Genomic DNA, 18,594 nt, shown 5'->3' on the forward strand with positions numbered 1-18,594 from the left:
GCAAAATGCTGTCTTACCTTTGGAGTTCTTCTTCTTTTTTGCTTTTGATATAACTTCATCCTGCAGTTCCTCCACAAAGCTTTCATTTTGGCTGCCATCATTTTGCACTCTCTCACCAGAGTGTTTACGTTTCCTGTCCAGACGTGGACATGAATGTTGGCCAAAATCTTCTGTTGGCTGGTCTTCTGCCTTTTCATACACAGAATGTCTCTCTAAATAACATTTCTCATTTGAGAGATCTTTTTCCTCTGGAGTTTCAAGAAAGTGACCTCGGTTGTTTTCTGTACTAGTAAAGTTACCTAAAAATAAAAAACAAACAAACACCACAAGACCTAATAAATACAACACAATTCATTGTGAGAAGGCTTTGCTCTCTTATCTCTTCGATGTCATCTCCATTATGAATTACGGCTCATGAGGCATGCAAATAAACACAAAATTGTACTTGGGAACAAGTCTCCTCTGCCCACCCTAAGGTAACAGCTTTCTCAACAGTTAAGCACAAAACTCCCAAATGCACACAACTTTGCTTTGTTTTTACATTAATTTAAGAAGCACAATATTCACTATACTTGTATCCATAGAAACATCACAATATGCTTTTTTTAAATAAAGAAACATCTTTAGATACTGAAAGCACAAACCCTTTTCAGAAAGCAACCTCACCCCCCTAAACCGTGGCAAGTAGCAATCCAGTTCAAAAATACCTTCTGATGACAACCAAGTATTAGTCCTCCCTTAATTCCTAATCTTTCACTAACTTCTCCCATCAAATTGCAGAGTCTGACTTAAAAGCATTCATCCCTTTTTCTGGAGATATAAATGGGATACAGAACACGCACACACGGACACAGAAATACCACTAAGAATAGCTGTGATATTTTGCAAAAAAGCACTACTTGAATCCAAGGTTATAAAAAGGCTTCCTCAATTCAAGTAACCAACCAGTCACTGTACCTCACATGATCTCTGCCACCTCCTTTTAAAACAGACCTCACTTTTTTCAAGAAGTATTTCCAGCAATAGCAAGAGGGTGAGCTCTGAAAAGCTTACTAGAAACTAGTCTGACAAATTAGCCACAAAAACACCCATGCTGCCTCGCCCTCACCAACTTCAGCTTCCCCCCATTACTGTTTGCTCAAACTCAGAGACAGCCTATGCAATTTTAAATGGATGCTTGATTTAAAATTACACTTAATCACCATCTTCAGTAACGTTATTTTCTTGGGTTTAACCAAACTAGCAACAGCAAGGTTGGGCAGAGATGCAGTACAGACTTCAACACAGACAATCAGCTCCTATTTACAATTCCCACAAACAAGTTGGGGTTCCCACGTCTTTTAGCCCTCCTGGCCAACCAACACTCCACACCTCTGCCGCTGTTTGGCAAACTGCATGTTCCATCCTACTTCCCCACGGCTCGCGGTCCCTTTTCCTCTTCCTCCTTCCTGCCCTTCCTCCTTCTCCCACTTCCCTTCCTGCAAACCCATTTGCTAGTTTCCTACCTGGACTCCTGACAGCTCTGCTGCCCTTCCCACCCACAGATCCTCTCCCCCTTTACTCAGTTTTTTACAGGTTGCCCTGTCCAGCCTGGCTTTCAACTTCTCTTCCCCCTTATCAGGGCTGACATTGCTCCCCTGCATCCCCTTCTCCCTTCCTGTGCCCTCCAAGACCCAGCACTGGCAGAGTCTGGAGGCAGCCAACCTGTCCCACTTTATCTTGACAGCACCTTCCTACATCTCTGCCAACCCCTCCTGGTTTCACGACCGTCCTTAAAATACTTGTTGTCAGCAATGGAAGGCTGGGAGGTGGCGAGGGAAAACCTCCCTGATGAGTTTTCTCCTCACCACAATCTGGAAATGGCTCCAAGTAGCACCAAGGGCTCTGGAAATGTTTGTCGGCACCAGAAGACACCCCAGCATAATTTTTACACTGCTTGGGAAGCTGCCTGCAGGGCTGCTTGTAAAACAGCACAAGATATCGGCCAAGAAAAATCAAAACAAAAGCTGATTTTCTGCAGGCGAGCGGGAGGCTCGAGCTGTTCCGCTGCTCAGCGATGCTCCTCTCCACAAGGCCGTCTGGCCAACACATGCTCCTTCCAAGACTTTAAAATGCACTTTGTCACACTTCTTCCAGCCAACAGCGCTGAGATGTTCCAGAGAACAGGTATCTCAGCTTACTGCAGCCGTGCCTCTGAATAGCAGAGTCCCCCCAGATCAGAATGAATCTGGCAGCGCCCTGCACTCGCACATCTGGCACGAGGACACCGCCCCACAGCTGTACCCTATAACCACACCAAAAGCACCAGCAGTCCTGTTTCACACAGCATAAAAGCAGCTGGCCCAGTCACGTTTTAAGTATCACAATAGAAATAAATGCATCTAGCGAATTTCATTTTACATTTTTAATGCAATCTGTTATTTTCTTCCTTTCTTAAGGAAACATTATACTTCTGTGGTCAGTTTCCCTGAAGAGATCAGGTAAGGGCACTCTCAGCCACACCCCTGCTGTCTTAGAGCCTTCTCATCTCCAGCAGCACCAACAGCTACACACCATGGTTCATGCTGAGAGTCGCTACACTGGGATAGCTTTCCTGCTCCGAACACTGTCTGGCCTGAGAAAAGGCAGGCACATCCTGACCAATTCCCAGAGAAGCTCTTGCAGGGTCAAAGGAAGTAGCAGGCTGTAGGGGGGGGGGCAGGGAGGGTGATGGTCTTAATCTTTACGGCTTGCAGGAAACAGCAAGCTAATTCCAGCCTGCCACCACCGAAAGCAACCTGCTGCAGATTAATTCCTTCTCTATCTGCAAGAGGAGTTGGCACGGGGATGTCTAGCGCTGCTCGCTCAGACTGCGCTGAAAAATTAAGAGGGGAGAGCCCTCGCTAACAGCTTGTCACTGTCAGCCTTCCTCTGGGGCTCCACGTGCTGGGAAGAACAGCACACACCTACTGCTGCTCATCCAAAAAGCCCTGGCTGCCAGCAGCTCCGTGACAACTTGGCCTCCACTGCCCGGTGACATCCCAGAGGGACCCTCAGGGGACCAGAGCTCCATCTCCGCAGCTGCCAAGGCAGAAATCGCTCTCAGGGGCCGCCCACTGCACACGCTGCACACACTATGCAATCCGTCCCGCTCCTGCAGTAAGGCATTGGGGAAGCGGCATCTCCGCACACTAATCCCGGTTGTGTAATCACCCTGCACCGAGGCGGGAGCAGCCCGGGAGCCGCGGGACGTGCCCTTGCCTGTGCGCTCCCGCAGCCGGGTTCTCAGTGCCAAAGCACAAAGGTCACTCACTCACTCATTCACTCACTCACTGCTGGGGACACTCACGGGCTGCCAGGCTCTCCTTGCAGCCTGCACCTACACGTCGCAAGCCCGGAGGTTTTTCCCCCCGGCACAGCTGCGGCTGCCTCACCGAGAGCAGGCTCTATTAATATTTTACCACCGGATTCCGCTCCGTCCTCAAACTGTTTTGCAAGCAACTGGGATCAGACGCGATGTCTCCCCAAATTAAGATACAAATGTCAACAAGAAGCACAGCAACATAAGCATAACATGCGTGCCCAACAAGGATGAGGAGAATTTATCTGCTTTTGTTCCCACCACCTCCCCTCCCGCACCATGTAGCTACAACATCCTCTTCTCTGCCTGAGGAAGAAAACAACAACAAAATACTTGGGAGTTCTCGTATCATCATTATTCAAACAGTGGCGAGGTAGCCAGAAACACAGGATAAATGCTGAGTTCTCATAGCAACACACCTCTATGAGTAAGGAGATTAAACTCTTAAATGTGCTCCTTCCTCAAGCCTCCAGTATTTGCCAGTGTCACACCAGTTGTGACAACCAGCAACAACAATTCAAACCATTTTTCACTGTCCTACCAATCTAAAAACAAGGAAGAATTAAGATGCTTCTTCACAGTTGGTTTCTGTCTGAAGCAATATCTTCTTAGTGCACGGGTTACAATCTCAAAAGGAGCAGTTACAGACACGCACAAACACGCTACCCAAAAAACTTTCTTTCATTTTTCCACCTTCCTGTTGCTGTCAACTGCTGTCAACAAGACCAGACCCTCCCATTCGATGCAAACAAGGAAACACATCTTAGTGTTCAAGCTGCAGATTCTTTTGTTCAAATAACATGGCAGCTAAAAACAGCCTTTCCTCTTCTCTGGAGCAACCTCTCATTGCGCTCACTTATATGCAAGACACCCTTTATTCATCCAAGAACAGAAATGACTACATAAAAGTTAAAACCCAGTATTCAGCAGGGAGATCACAACAACAGTAAGAAATTCTCTAAAATATCCTCAGAATTCAACTCTGAGCATCCCATGGGGCAGAGGGAACCCAGCTAATCCCACTTTTCCCTCCAAGTACCTCTGCTTGGGAGCTTTCTGCATTTGTTGCATTCTGCCCAAGCCTACACACTGCACAAACAAGCAACCACCACTCTCAGTGCATCAGTGCACAGACTTTTTTTTTCTCCCACTTATGTCCTGTGGCAGGAAGGTAATAACTGACCAGGGCAAAGGACATGTTTACTGCCTCCATCTTTCACTTGTTCCAGTGTACACACAGCCCAGCAAGAAAAAGGAAAAGCAGGGCATCACCATGCAAAGGGACACTGGTACCTCACTACAATGCTACAATCAACAGTGCAATGTGTTTTGGCACATTGCACCATTTACCTTCACACATACCAACTGTTTTAACTTCTTCCTTATGACCTCACTCCTGCCTTAAGATCAGGCTTCTAATATACTGGGGTAATTTTGCCCAGCTAAGGCTTAAACAGCCACCGTCTCCCATCCTAAAAAATTAAATAAACAGGTGAAGTCATGCTCTCCGATCAAGAAATTCACAGTTTGTACAATTCATTCACTCTTTCACACTCGGGTATGATTTTCAGAACCTCTGGAAGAGCTTTGTAATGAACCGACATGCGATCATCACATGCCCGTATTGATGCGTGTGTCCGTGCCAACAGCTTAAATCACTTGATCTCTGAACAATCCTATGACTCATGACATGTGCATCCCATAATTTATCATGTTTGTGCTATGAAAATGCACTGGAGCAGCATTGCCTCAGCAACATTTACAAGTCACCTTGGCAACAAAGCAGCTTTGCGGCTGCTCTCAGATGCCCGGTCTCAGATGCCCAGCAAAACCTAGACGAGATGGGAGAGAACTGAAGCACTTCTAATTTACTGATCACATTTAATTGCTCATTAATTAGCTAGCACGATTACCTGCCTTAAATTGGGCCTTTAAAAAAAAAAAGGCAAAACAAAAAGCTAAACAAAACAACAGCCCACCTCTTTTACCCTTCTCCAGGAGGCTCGATGCTCAAACTTAAGGAGATTCCCAGTAAAGAAAATCACACACTGCCAAGTCAGAGGAAAAGTTTAAGGAACCGGATATTGTGCCTTCGTGTGCTTCCAAAAAAGTCTATACATGTGCAACACAGCTAGGAAAAACAGCAAGTCCTAGGACAAGCTAAAAAAAAAGCAGTTTCCATCCCATGAAATGCCTCTGTAAGCATCACCTGCCTGTGTTATTTAGGCTTTTGTTGCACTGGTAGGTTTAGAGGAGCCAAGGGGGCAGGCAGCTGCCAGGGCCGATCGGCTCTGGAGCTCCGTGCCAAGCTCGGCCCAGGCGGCAGCAGGGGAGCCCTGGGAGCTGGCTCTGTGCCACAATCACAGTTTTGGATGCAGTTTCCTTCTTTCCCGCTGACATCAGGCAGGTGAAGTGCTGGCAGAGCGGGCAGAACAGCCCGCCAGTTTCACTCCTAAACCCCCTCCTCACACCGGTAAAGGCACGGCTGTTTCACTTTCAAGCTAGCGCCAGACAAACACAAACAACTTTTCAAGCAGCAAGATCGCTCACAGGAGGCAGAAAGGAAACACGAGAGGCTGCAAACCATCAGCTCATTCCCGTTCAGGAGCTTTAAAGCCAAACACACCAACAGCGTGGTCAGAAATTGACAGCAAAGGGAAGGCAAAAGATCAGCAGCCTTGGCTCCCACCGAAGGGGAAGGGAAGGCAGATCTCATCACCCCTTTGCCAGTCGCTCAGTGAGAGATGCATTGAGGCTGCTGGTGGCTCAAGCCCCAACAGAGAGCCCAAGCCACCACAGTAGAGGCATTCAAGAGGTGTGAAACTCGGCTTCCTGATTTATCAGCTGCTATCCCGAGGGGCAGGAGGTGAACCACCACGATAAAAAACTTTTACTGAGACCTGAATCTGTACTGGTAAGTATTTGCTGCTGCCCAGGCGGGCGTACAAAAAAAAGGAGCTCCCTCAGCAGAACAGATCCGTGCTTTTAGGAGTTTAGACATTTGGCCAAAGTCTGAAATAGCCTGTTAAGTCAGAGCTAATTAGCAGAGGAGCGGAATGAACCAACATAAGACTGAACATACTTTCCCTGCTTCCAACAACTATTTAACAGTCTCAAACAAATTTTAGCCAGCAGATTCAAGTGCCAGAGATCTCACTAAATGGTGAATTTACAGACAAACCGTATCATCAGCCTTTTGCAAGGATGGGGGGAGTGGTTTCAGCATACAATTATGCTCTAATACTCATCCTCTCCACAGCCCCCACATGCAGCCCCACATCCCTGAGCAAGCCTGCCTTCCCTCCCTCTGTTAATCCCCTGTGCCCCCCTCTCAACTCCACAGCCCATCATCCCTCCTCTGCTGAACCCTCTCTGCAGCCAGAACCAGCCAGCAGGACTGGTGCTGCTGCTGCTCTTCTAGCTTTGCTGCATACCCAGGGTAGGATTTAACAGAGGACATCACCAGGGCATCCCCGAGGAGCAAGGAAGGCTGCAAAGGGGACAGCCAGGGCAGCAGCCTGCCCAGCTCTCAGCCTTAGCACAGGGACTGCCAAGGCAGCTGTGCCTTCCTCCCTGCAGCTACCTCGATAGAGCTTGGAGAAGGAAAAGGCTGCCCAGCTTCCAGAGGCTCAGCCAGCCTCTCCCCACCCTGCTACCCTCTCCACTTCCACAATTAAAACCTTCCCTTGCTATTGTGCCATGCCAGTTTTTGTGGAGGCTGTCGTTTCAGCGATAGCAATGCCACAGTAACTTGAATTTAGGCGAGCAACCAAGCAAGTACGACTGACCAGCATGCTCTCTGCCAAAAGCATTAACCAAAGACCAGAACAATAATTTAAAGTTATTAAATTGCCTGAATGAAATTTTCTACTAGCCCTACTCATGAATCTCCACCTACCAAAGCGCACACTTAACCACTGAGTTACACAGCCACACACACACACACAGTGCAGTCTGCAGTACAATTCCCCTTGTTTTGCAATGCTTTCACCACCGATCTTTTTTTTTCTGAGTTGTTCAAAACAAAGTAGTAACAGAAGGAACTGATCCATTCTTTAAATACCTAGGTAAAACACAAAAACAAAGAAAAGGTGGAAACTGACAGAAGCCATATGCTTACTGAGAGTGCAAACAAAAAAGAAGTGATCTTTCTTGAATATAGTAAAAAATCCCCTAATACTATTCTTTAATTTTTATCTTACTTTTAGGACGTTGCATTTTCCATAGTCCTTTGACAGCCTGTAACAGCCTACAGGGAGCAGACAGCCCCACAGGGAGTTTCACAGACTCTGCCTGCAAGAACCTGTGCCTCCCAAACCTCCCAGCCACTGCAGCAGAAGTCACCAGGAAAAGTAACTTCTTATCATCTGGAGTTGTTACTGCCAGCTTTTAAGGACAAGCCTGGCAGATCACATCCTTCCCCACTTCACTCTTCTGTCCTCCATCCTTGCTTTGAAGACTGCAATACTGGCATATCTCAGTGCTACTGCAACTTCAGGAAGCTGAACTCCTTCTCGCTTTCCTGTCTTCCCCCATATCCTTTCTGTATTTAAAACATAACCTTGGACATTTGCTCTCACTGGCTGATGTAGCACCCCATCAGTTAAAAGGAGGATCTCTCTAAGGCAGAGACAGACAGTTTACTATCTCCTGAAAAGCAGGTGCAATGGCAACCAGAAACTTGCAAGCCCCAAAACAAGCACAGAGGGTACCAGCCGTGGCAACTCAGCACCTGCAGAGGATGAGGTCAGTGACTTTCACCAGCAGCACAGCGAGAACACGAAGATTTGCTTGCTTTGCTGCAAGCTGCCATGGCAAAGAGACACATACACGCTTCAGAAAGCCATCTAAATTCGCTTACATCTGTCATTGTCATTTTGGTCAGCAATGGCATCTTCCAGAGCAACAGACTTTGGCTTCTTTTCACTGTTTCCTTTCAAGTTTTCCCAATCTGCCTGGCTGAATCTGCAGACCTCTGAGTCTTTGGTAGCTGTCTGGCCTTCTCTCTCTTTCATCTCCAACTCTGAGAAGCGCATCATTGCACGCTAGAAAGAAAATTGATATAAAAAAAAAAGTCTTGCAATAAAAACTACTTCATTTACCTTACCTTATATGAAAGCATTTCCAAAGAAAAATTGATTCAAAACCAGGGTTTCAGATAAACAGCTAAGGGTAGGATTTTAACACACCTGACTTGTAAAACAGTGTTCTAGCATCTTATAAGCAAATATCCACACAATTCTTTCATATATAAGTATATATATATAAAAGATTATATATAAATGTATATTATATTTAAAACAAAAACATTCCATTTTGGAGGTAAAAAGAGACAAAACCAAAAAGAAATAAAATAAAATAAAATTTTAAAGGGAAAAAAAAAAACAACAACACAAAACCATACAATGAATAAAAGACGACCATGGCCCACAAACTTCCCTTTGTGTATTTGGAAATGAAATTTAACTCAAAGGTTTATGTAAGAGTCTAGTAATAAAAATTTGAAGAACTGACCTCACAGTAAGCAGCAGGTAGACATAAAATACTGTCCTCTTGTAATCCTTCCATCTATGTAATTAAAATGGGCACTCAATGGATCATTTAGATAATTTCATCCATTTTTATAAGCATAAACCAATTCTTTTCTTAACAATGCAAAACAATTTGGCTTAACTCATCCCTTCATTAAAAGTAAAACACCCTAAGAATATTCCTACACAATATCTGTCTATCATCCCTCAGCATCAACCTCAATACCACTTCTACTCTTCCCTAGGCGCTCACTTGGAACCAACGTTGCCTGAGACCCACTAATGCATGACTGCAACTCCTCACCATCCAATGGCACGTTTGGCATACTAATCAAAACTTCTGGGTTTCTGTGCTGGCTGGCACCACAGGCCAGCTCAGACATTACAGCCAGCGCCAAGGTAACATGCATGCCTGTCCGACTCCCCTTGAAACTGCACAAACATTGCATTAACGTGCATTAACATTTGTATCAGATCTTAGTAAAAGCCCTTTAAAGCTGGCTAGCCCATACATACCTATAAGCCACACATATTCTTTACATTGCCTCACTCTCATTAATAAACTTACTTTGTTATTTAAAACCACTTATGGCCAGTACGCCCCGACAAAAAAATGCTCTGGTCTCCCCACCTGTGTCGCTTCTCTCAACTTTAAAAACTCAACTGTGACTTGCAACAGAGAAATCAATACCGACAAAGAGCGCAGCGGTTGTTGGGCCGCTCCGACTCACCTGCAACGCCCGCTGCTCCCGGCTGAGCTGGCTGGAGTCGGCGTAGAGCTCCGTCGTCACACACTTGAATCGGTCACCTACATAACCGGCAGAGTTTGCAATCCTCTTGGCCAGTTTAGACGGCTTGGGTTTCAGGATTTTGCCATCAGCAGACTCCACGTCGTCGGCTCCGTCTTTGGTATAGGTCTGGCTGGCATCGATGCTCGGCGGCGCGGTCCCCATGCAGAATGGCTTCGCGTCCTCCTGCACCTTGCCAAAAGCCAGAGCTGGAGCATCGCTCTCGTGCGCGCTTTCCAAGAAAACAGGAGAAGGCTGGACCGCCACTCTCTCTTTAGGCTGGCTCACAGATAAATCTTCTTTCCTTAAGCCGAACACTGATGAACTCTGGGCTTGCTTGAAATTATAGGTTTCGTGAACATCATTATTTCTTCCAAACTCCTCTCTCATTACAATAAAATCTCTGTGCTGAGACGCCTGCTCTACCTTGTGCTTTGAAGGGTCATTAGTCTGATTACTGCTTTCTGTAGCAAAGCTGGCTTTCGTTACGTTTGCTTCGGTCTTAGCTTCCTGCTCGTCTCGCAGAAGATCCGGGAAAAGGTGTTTGTCGCTTTTTGCAGAGTTTTTACTATGGCCAGAGTTCTGGTGCAATTTCACGCTCTTGTCACTGGGCATTTCGAAATGCATCTTCCCACCGCTCTCCAGGAGCTCTGGCAATCGGCCCCGCAGAGCCGGGTCCTCATAGCGGACCCTCTCGTGAGACCGTGACCTCCGTTCCGTCTTCTCCTCCTTATTGATTTCCAGAGCTGAATGCTGCAACAGCATGGGGTGCACCATCCCCACTCCCAGAGCATCCTGGTAGGTCATGAACTCCCCCCTCCCGGCTGGCAGGCTGTAAGGGAGGCCGGGTTTGGGAGCCAGGTGGGTGGGGTAGAGGCTGCCGTTGGGCAGCAAGACCGGGTGAGGGTAGACATGTCCTTTCCCATGGAGGGTGAGAGGGCTGATGGCGATCCCCTCTGGCACTGGATATGGGAGGTAGCTCCTGGGGTAGGGCAGAGGCGGGGAGCGAAACGCCTCATTGGGCGGCAGGAAGATGGGGCTGGAGGCCAGGGCAGTCTCGGTTGCTTTGAAGTTGGCTTCCTGAGCACAGGACTTGGCCACCTTACTGCTGTGCTTCGCAGGGGTGGCGACAGGCTGCCCAACATGCTGGATAACCGAGGCGGTGCTCTCTGCAGAGCTCCGGGCCGTCTTGGCGCAATCCACGTTGGCATTGGGAGCTGGTGACGCTGACGCCGGCCGCCCCCCTGCTGACACCGTCCCTGAAACACTGCCAACCACTGCTTCCGTGCCACCCATCCTGGGGCAGGAGGAGCTCCGCGGCTGTGGCATAACCCAGTCCAGTGCCTTGTTTTTCAGTTGGACATTCTTCCCAGCCTCCTCACTGGGGCTGGGACCAGGAACGATCCAGGAGGATGGCGCTGTGCTGATAATTTCGGGCCTGTAGATGGGGCAGCTGTTCCCGGGAGAAATGGTTTCTTTCTGAACGATGTCACCGCCTGGCAAGTGTGTCCCTCCTCCTGCCCTTCCATGCACCAGCACTGTTGGCATAATTTTCTTACCGTGGTCCGACTTGCTAGCGGTTTCCGCATCAACCACTTTCGCCGACAAGTCCAGCGGTTTGTCGGTGACGTCTTTGGTTGGGGTCTGCTTTTCCAGGAGTGGGGGGGACCTGCTGTCCTTCCGCTCGTGGCCAGCTTTCCGTGCATGGGGGGCAGATGGGAGGGGTGCCTCCCCAGCATCACTGCCTTTGGGAAGCTTCCCATTGGAGAGGCGAGCAGGTGGAAATTCGCCGCCAATGTTCACGTAGGGCTTTGGGAGCGTAACAGCAGAGGAGGGAGAGGTGGTGATCCTGGGGAAATGTTTGTGGAAATCGGCATAGGCATCCCCGACTTGGGCAGGCAGGGGGAGGCGGGGAGATGGCCGGGGTGAGTGCGGCAGCAGGAGCGCAGGATCCCCTGGCAAGTTGGCAGGGGCCGGCTTGGCGGTGGGGACCCGGGGCTGCTTGCTGCCCTGGATGTGGGGGTAGGCGTGCGTGTCCACAGGGGTGCCTGGGCTCACACCCATCTTCCACGACAAGCTCTTATCCGGACAGTGCACCAAAGGTGGGATTGCTGGTGAAGCTGAAGCAGTCGAGAGCCTCATGGGCGACGCCAGCGACGAAGGGATGTGAGGGGCAACGTAGTGGGAGGGAGGCAGGTATAAAAAACGTTCACCATTCGTACATACGGGTGAGTAAGCCAGGTGCTGCGGTAAGCTGTAGGTGGACTGCTGAGGTAGCAATGCCTTGTACATGTTCAACGAATACTTATTTGGTGAGTCAAGGAAAGGGTATATGGTGGGCGTTGCACCCTCCATGTAGGGGTTCACCCAGGGGAGCCTTAGGTAACTAGCACCATTGACACCGAGGGGACTCTGCCTGTCACCCGCAGCTCGGTCCAAACCCAGTGTCTCCCCTGTCGGGACAGAGTTTTTTTGTATTCCAGGTGGCGTTTTGTATATAGCGCTGAAGCCGTTTGGGGCTTTTCCAGAGACAGCTGCGCTTTCCACCGCTTCGGGGGGATTAGACTTAAACTGTATCTCTGGATTTCTTTCAGGAGTAAATCCCAGGCTGGCTATCGAACCCGTAGCATCCCGTGATTTTTCCGAGCCAAGTCCACACAAGCTGGAATAGACAATGCTACTGGGCACTCTGAGTCCTTCTCGCATGAGCCCAGACCTGTCCATACTCAGAGCTGCAAGGCTGTCAATGCGATGTGCTGTAGTTGCATCCACCTTTACAGAATAAGAAGCACGTTACTTTCGCATCTCACTACCACAACTACCATTCAAGCTACTGATAGATCAGCATTTTGGACGAGAAACAGTAACAATGCAAACATGCTGTTTGTTGTGAAAACGTACAGAGGCTGGTTACACTGGAAAATGGGAGAACAGGAACCTACAGAGTAATATATATAACACCACAAACATCAACACCAATCTCTCCAAATCCAAAATTCAAACAGGAACAAAGGTGTGAGGACTCAAGCAGCCAGGAGTGGCCCAGAGACAGTGCTCAGAGGCTCTGCTCCTGTGCAACTGGCTCTTCAGTCCCAGCCCTCCCAGAGCAAGAGGACATGGGCTGTGGCATGGAGACCAGAAAGAGAAGGATTGAATGCCTCTCCTCCTCATCCTCATCCTCCTCCAGGACCTCTCCCTCCAGCACAGCTCTGTCCTGGGGCTCACCACTGCCACATGATTCATGGGGCAAGGCATCTGAGGATGCAGCATGAAGAAAGGTCTGCCATCAGATTTCTTTCCCACCTGCTGCTCCCCATGTAGACTTAAAGAAAGGACAACCCCACCAATTTTGCTGGAACACTGATATTCTTAATGCTTACATGAACTATTTTTGTCACACATGCTGGTATTCTGCATGGCATTAATCGTAACAGCAACAGTAAGAATCTGAAGTCATACAAGAACACATATCACAAAGCATCAAGAGATTAACAAGATAAATAAACAACGCCCCAACTTCACTGTTTCACAGAAACAACCTGAATGTGCCCAAGCCCACTAGGGCTGCAACAGGAAGATGTTTTAACGGACCACGTAATAACAGCCAGGGGCAGGAGTCAGTCATGGTGGGGAGGACAGGCACAAATTCATCTGCAGCATGAAGCTTGTAACTTCTTACCACACTGTGATTCAGGTGATTCTCCTCCCTCAACTCCAGTCTGCTTTTCGGTGCATCAGCATCATTAACGGGAATTTTCCTATTGAAAAACAGAAGCTTACTATTTGAAAACATCCTGTGCATCTTGGATCAGTGCAATATCATATCACCTCCTTATTTTGATTCCCCTAGAGAAGTCCCATGAGATAACATATTTATTCTTCTCTGTGCCCATACATGCTGACTACTTTGAAAAGCAAGGACCATTTGAAAATAAGCATAAAGGACTTTGACAACAAGAACACACCAAGTGCATCTCAGAGCAGCCTCTTCCAAAGCAAGCAGTTTTTGTAAAGGTCTTCTCTTTTGCTCCTTGCCCTTTCCTTTTTCCAGGGGGAGAATATCCCATTTTCAACATACTCTGCTCATATACCATCCATAAACATGCTGAGGATAAAATTAAAACACACACACTAATATCATATGAACATCAGCTCTTCCATGCTTAAGAGGGAGATGCACATCTGTGCCATACCAGTGTTGCAGCTCTGGGACTTGTTATCACAGAAATCACCAATAAAGAATATACCTTAGTGCCAAATTTCAAATCCCAGGGATAAAAATCACTGACATGCAGCAGAAGGAAAGTTTCAGCATTACCCAAAAGAACTCCTTTCAATCGAAGTGCTTAAAGGCATATCATCACCATAAAGCAGAAATGTGATTTTAATCCATTTGTTTTTAAAAGATTCACCTTCCCTGCAAGTAGCACATACAGTTATTATCCCTGAACAACTGGGAGGAAAGTGGGGAGGGAGGGTGAGAAAGCAAAGTGAGATGCTTGGCTGTTTTCCTTCAGCTTATGTTTGCAAATAGTATTCCCTGCAAAGACCAAAAACTTCCACCAGCTTTTGGAGGCTTTTCACACAACAGTGAGAACAGAGAATGAGAAGAGAGAAAAGCACTAAAACCACACAAAACTGGCACAGAGAACTGGAGGCACATCTGCAGCTTCTGTCCAGCATCATTTTGCTTTTTAAAGAGCTGGGATTTAAGGGAAGGGGGCACCTGCCAGTGCCTGTGTCATCCCATCGAACACTGTAATCTTGATCATCAATTGAATTATACTCAGCAGGAAAAAAGGTGGGGAGGAGGAGAAATTCACTTGTGGGAGACAGACACTACTGACCCTATTTCCCATGACAAGCTATTGGTCCAAAGGCAGGGAACACCAAATTGCAGGCACAAGCCCCTCTGCTGCAGAGAATCACCACAAGAAAACGTGCACTATTTGGTTTAATTCCCCTTCACAAATGCAAAACAATAAATTAATTGTAAAAGCACATTCAAAGGTTGCTTTGGGTGCGTCCCCACTTCACTGACCCAGGTTGCCTGTTATGTAGTAAATCAGCATCTGCTCTACTGCTCTCAGGCACGTCTTGACTCTCTCCCTTTGCCCTCCCTCCAAGCTGGGCTGATCTCTATTCAAGGTGGCAGCTTTCTGCTCCAGTATTAGGGAAGTGAGCAAACTCTGAGACCTTGCTCTGCAGAATTACAGTGTGGTTTAACTTGCCAGAAGCTTAAATATTTACCTGTCTTCATTAATTCCACACATGCGGACCCTCTCATTGCTCATCCAGCTATGAACGTTGCCATACAGGGGAGTTGCAGAAAGCATGACGTCTTCTTAAAAATCAACGCTTTTCTTCGAGGTTTTATATTCTATTAAGAAAAAGAAAAGAAGAAGAAAAAAGAAACAAAAAGTTGAGCAGATTTGTCTAGGAGGAAGTGCAAACATCACGGCAGAGCAGCCAGCCTCCCTCCGGGTAATTAATAATGAATGCAGGATTGGTGCGGGGAGTGAGCTGCCTACGTTAACCGCTAAGGGAGATACCCGGCAATAAAGGAGCAAATTGAGGGCATTTATAGGTCAGAGGAGATGGATCTTTTCCCCAGCGCACATCCAGAAAATTAAGAATCATTCCAGACTATCGACAAATAAAAAGTTTCTCCACAGCATTTCATTTCCACAAGAAATGACTCAGACGGCCAAGTACGCACCAGTCCCCAAATCTTCATCTCACATAGACTGAACCAAGGAGGGAGACCCCATGAGCCTGGGGGACATTCAAACAACCCACAGGAACTCACAAAAGCCCTGCATTAGGAACACACAGGAGCAGGAGAGCATGGCAAGAACAACCACATACCGCATGTATTAGCTACGCTGATTGCTGATAAGGTTTTTACACGAGGACTTAAAACTGAAGAGACGCTGCTACAGAAGGCATCTAAATAAAACCCTCCCTTTTAGCATCTGCACATGACTAACTTGGAGAAAGGGGTTAAAAATAGTAAGTGGGTTGGCGAGCTCCCCACCCCTTGATTTGATTAAGCGAGGAGCCCTGGCTGCTTCTGCATTGGAGCTGCTCTGCTGCTGCTGCTGCTGCTGCTGCTGCGAGTGCTTTCAGTAATTCAATGATGCCTGCTCACTCCAGGGAAAGAAATCATTAGCGGGCTCACTGGAGAAGTATTAGCAGTCCAAGAGGATCGGCGCTGTGTACAGCCAGAGAGGCAGGTGAAAGGTAACCACATTTTCACGTCCAGTGGCAGAGAGGGAAAGGCTTTTCCTCCCCTCTACCTTGCCTAATGCCACCTCCGCTCACATTAAATTCTAGTTTGCTGCATGAGCGAAGTGTCAGGACAAGCTGCGTTTTATTAACAGGATTATCGCGGCGCATGATTTATTCCAGTGCAAGATTTTAATTGCTCTTCGGAGGTTGAGTCGTTTCTTTTGACTGAGCTTCAGCCTGCATCCTGCTGCTAAATGCTGGGTTAATAAGTAGGGGGAGCCTTTAATGCACAGGATATCCCTCAGCTCTTCCTCTCTCACAAAAATAGAAGCCTTTAAGCAGGAGGCATGATACTCCTTTTACACACACACAAGCCAGTAACGGGCGATTGACCACTGGGAGTTTAATGCCTAACGTCTCCCAAAGCATCCATGCTTCCCCAGCAAACTCATTTCCTTTGTCAGGCTACAAAATATGCAAATGATCACTTTGGCATTTAATAGGGAAGAAGCCCAGATTGGGCCTTTAACACAATACTTCACACACGTTCAGAGAGGTTTAAGAACTGAAACGGCAGGAAAGCCTTGTTCCCCAACACTTTTTTCTCCCCTCAGAGAGGCCTTTTGTGCAAAACTCCACGTCTGGAACAAATGTATATTAATGAAACGGCGCGTTGACCCTCCTTTCTCCACAACGGTTAGCTTTTCCTAATGAAGTCCGCACAAATCGCCGCGAGGAAACAAAAATCCACGGAGGTTAGTTACCGCGCTATCATTCAAAAGGAGTTATTTCACTGGAAAGACGTTTTCTGGACAGATTTACTGGTTTCCAGATGCGCCGCTCGTAATGTTTTCAATAGAGGCAGCAGCAGCATGGAGAGAGTGATTTAGGGTTTTACGTAAGGTTAGTAGCCACCCTGTGCGCTGCCTCATCTGCAAGGGACAGACACCGGCGCAGGGAAGGCCCTCGACGGCACAGTCCCGCTCTCTCTGTGCCCCACTTCCCTTGGGGCCAGGCTCCTCAGAGGGGCTGCCTGCGCCCGCCTGCTTTCCTCGCTGGAAATGTATCATTAAGATAAGACGAGGTGCCTGAACTAAAGCACATCAATCCCCTGACACGTGCAGATAGTGAAATGCTGAAGTTGCATGGGGGGAGTGAGATCTTCCCCAGCCAAAAGCGGGTAATCTGGAGGCCCCATGTCCCACAGCCACCACCACCCGAGCAAGGGCAAAACCCGCCCGGTCGCAGGGACGTGGTGGGATGTCCCAGGGCCACCAGGCAGGTCAGAGCCCGCACCCCCGAAGTCTGCCAGCCCCTTCCCCAAAGGCACCCCTTCTCGCTGTGCGCCCCGGGTGCGCGCGTGTGTGCAGTTATAATCATCGCCGCCCTGATGAACTTCTTGTGAACTGTTTAAAAGTGGAGGTCTGCTGAACGAGCAGCGGCGCCACTGCCAGCCATAATTTCATTGCAACAAGCAGCAGACTTTTAACTCTTCGCACACCCTGTCCCTCCCCACAAGCAGCTGCCTGTCGGGGGATACCGGCTCACGGAGGCTCGGCCAAACGCCGGCAGCGCCACAAGCGCTCTGCGCTGCGGGGACGGGGGGGGGTACAGTGGGGGGCACCGCACCTATTTATATACCCAGCTTCCGCGGGGGTGGGCGCAGCCGGTCCCGTTATGCAACCCCGACGGTGGGCTGAGCGCCCCAGCGCACGGAGGAAACCGAGGACACGTCTCTCCCTCCCTCCCTCCCTCTGTCACCCACCGGGCCACCGTCAGCGCGCCCCAGAGCGCCGCAGCCCCCCCGGCCGCCCCCGCTGCGCTGCGCGGCGGGGCGCGGAGCGGGGCTCGGCAGCCGGAGCGCGGCTCGGCAGCCGGAGCGCGCACGGCATTTCCTCCGGGAGGTGTCTGGCCGATAGAGCCATTTGCGGCTAAATATAGACGGTGATGCACGGAGGAGGGAGGGAGGAAGGGAGGAAGGGAGGCGCGGGGTGGGGGGGGGTGGGGGGGGTGGAAAAGAGTGAGGCGCGCAACGCACACGCGGTTCCGCAGCGATGCCGCCGTGTGAAACCAGTTGTGAAAAGCGCCTGCAAGCACTAACCTGCTTCCCGGCGTGCTGCCGAGCGGGGCCCCGGCGTGCCGAGCCGAGCCGTGCCGAGCCGAGCCGAGCCGCGCCGGGAACACCCACCCACCTCCCGCGCTGCCCGCGCCCCGCCGACCCCGCGCTGCAGAGGCAGGCACAGGCACACACCGCACTGCTCGGGCAGCTGATTAAAAAGGGAAACGTTTGGGTCTCCCTCTCAACGTCAACAGACTTTTGGCAGCCATTGACGCCAGCAGCAGCAAAGTTTTGTTAACACGCTGCTGGCGTGGAAACGAGAAAAACCCGATGCCCGCGGGGAGGGGGAGAAGGAGGAAGAGGAAGACTCCACTTCTCCGTGCCTCCGGGGGAAAGAGGAGGCGATGGCAGCGCCACCCGGGACAGGGCAGCCTGCTCTTCCCCCTCCCTCTCCACCCCCATGACCCCAGGGTGCCTGCCGGCCAGTTTGCGAGGTGAAAGTCTCAGCGAGGGGCGTGGAGGGGCGGAGGGGATTGGGGGGGGGGGGCGGGGGGGCGCCCGGAGGAAGCCCGGCGGGGCCAGCGGCTGCAGCAAGCCAGGAAGCGGGTCGGCAGGAGAATTGCAGCGGCGCACGAGTTCCCTTTT

General features: G+C 49.3%; 1 protein-coding gene across 8 annotated transcripts in view; it reads right to left on the reverse strand.

Moving 5' to 3' along the window:
• Positions 1 to 18,594, reverse strand: part of BCOR (BCL6 corepressor) — an 82,055-nt gene that overhangs the window by 24,197 nt on the left and 39,264 nt on the right. For 7 of the 8 annotated variants that reach the window (XM_030234386.2, XM_050979179.1, XM_050979175.1 and 4 more), the window contains 6 exons: positions 14,910 to 15,039; positions 13,339 to 13,417; positions 9,603 to 12,431; positions 8,855 to 8,908; positions 8,202 to 8,385; positions 18 to 299 (listed from right to left, as the gene is read on the reverse strand). In XM_030234386.2, the coding sequence (XP_030090246.2) occupies positions 18 to 299; positions 8,202 to 8,385; positions 8,855 to 8,908; positions 9,603 to 12,431; positions 13,339 to 13,417; positions 14,910 to 14,995 (3,514 nt within the window). In that variant the 5' untranslated portion in view covers positions 14,996 to 15,039. The remainder of the gene's footprint in view (positions 1 to 17; positions 300 to 8,201; positions 8,386 to 8,854; positions 8,909 to 9,602; positions 12,432 to 13,338; positions 13,418 to 14,909; positions 15,040 to 18,594) is intronic. The other variant, XM_050979190.1, reaches the window with a different exon arrangement.

This window comes from Serinus canaria, chromosome 1 (assembly GCF_022539315.1).
Source record: "Serinus canaria isolate serCan28SL12 chromosome 1, serCan2020, whole genome shotgun sequence".
In the NCBI taxonomy this organism is placed as follows: domain Eukaryota; kingdom Metazoa; phylum Chordata; class Aves; order Passeriformes; family Fringillidae; genus Serinus; species Serinus canaria.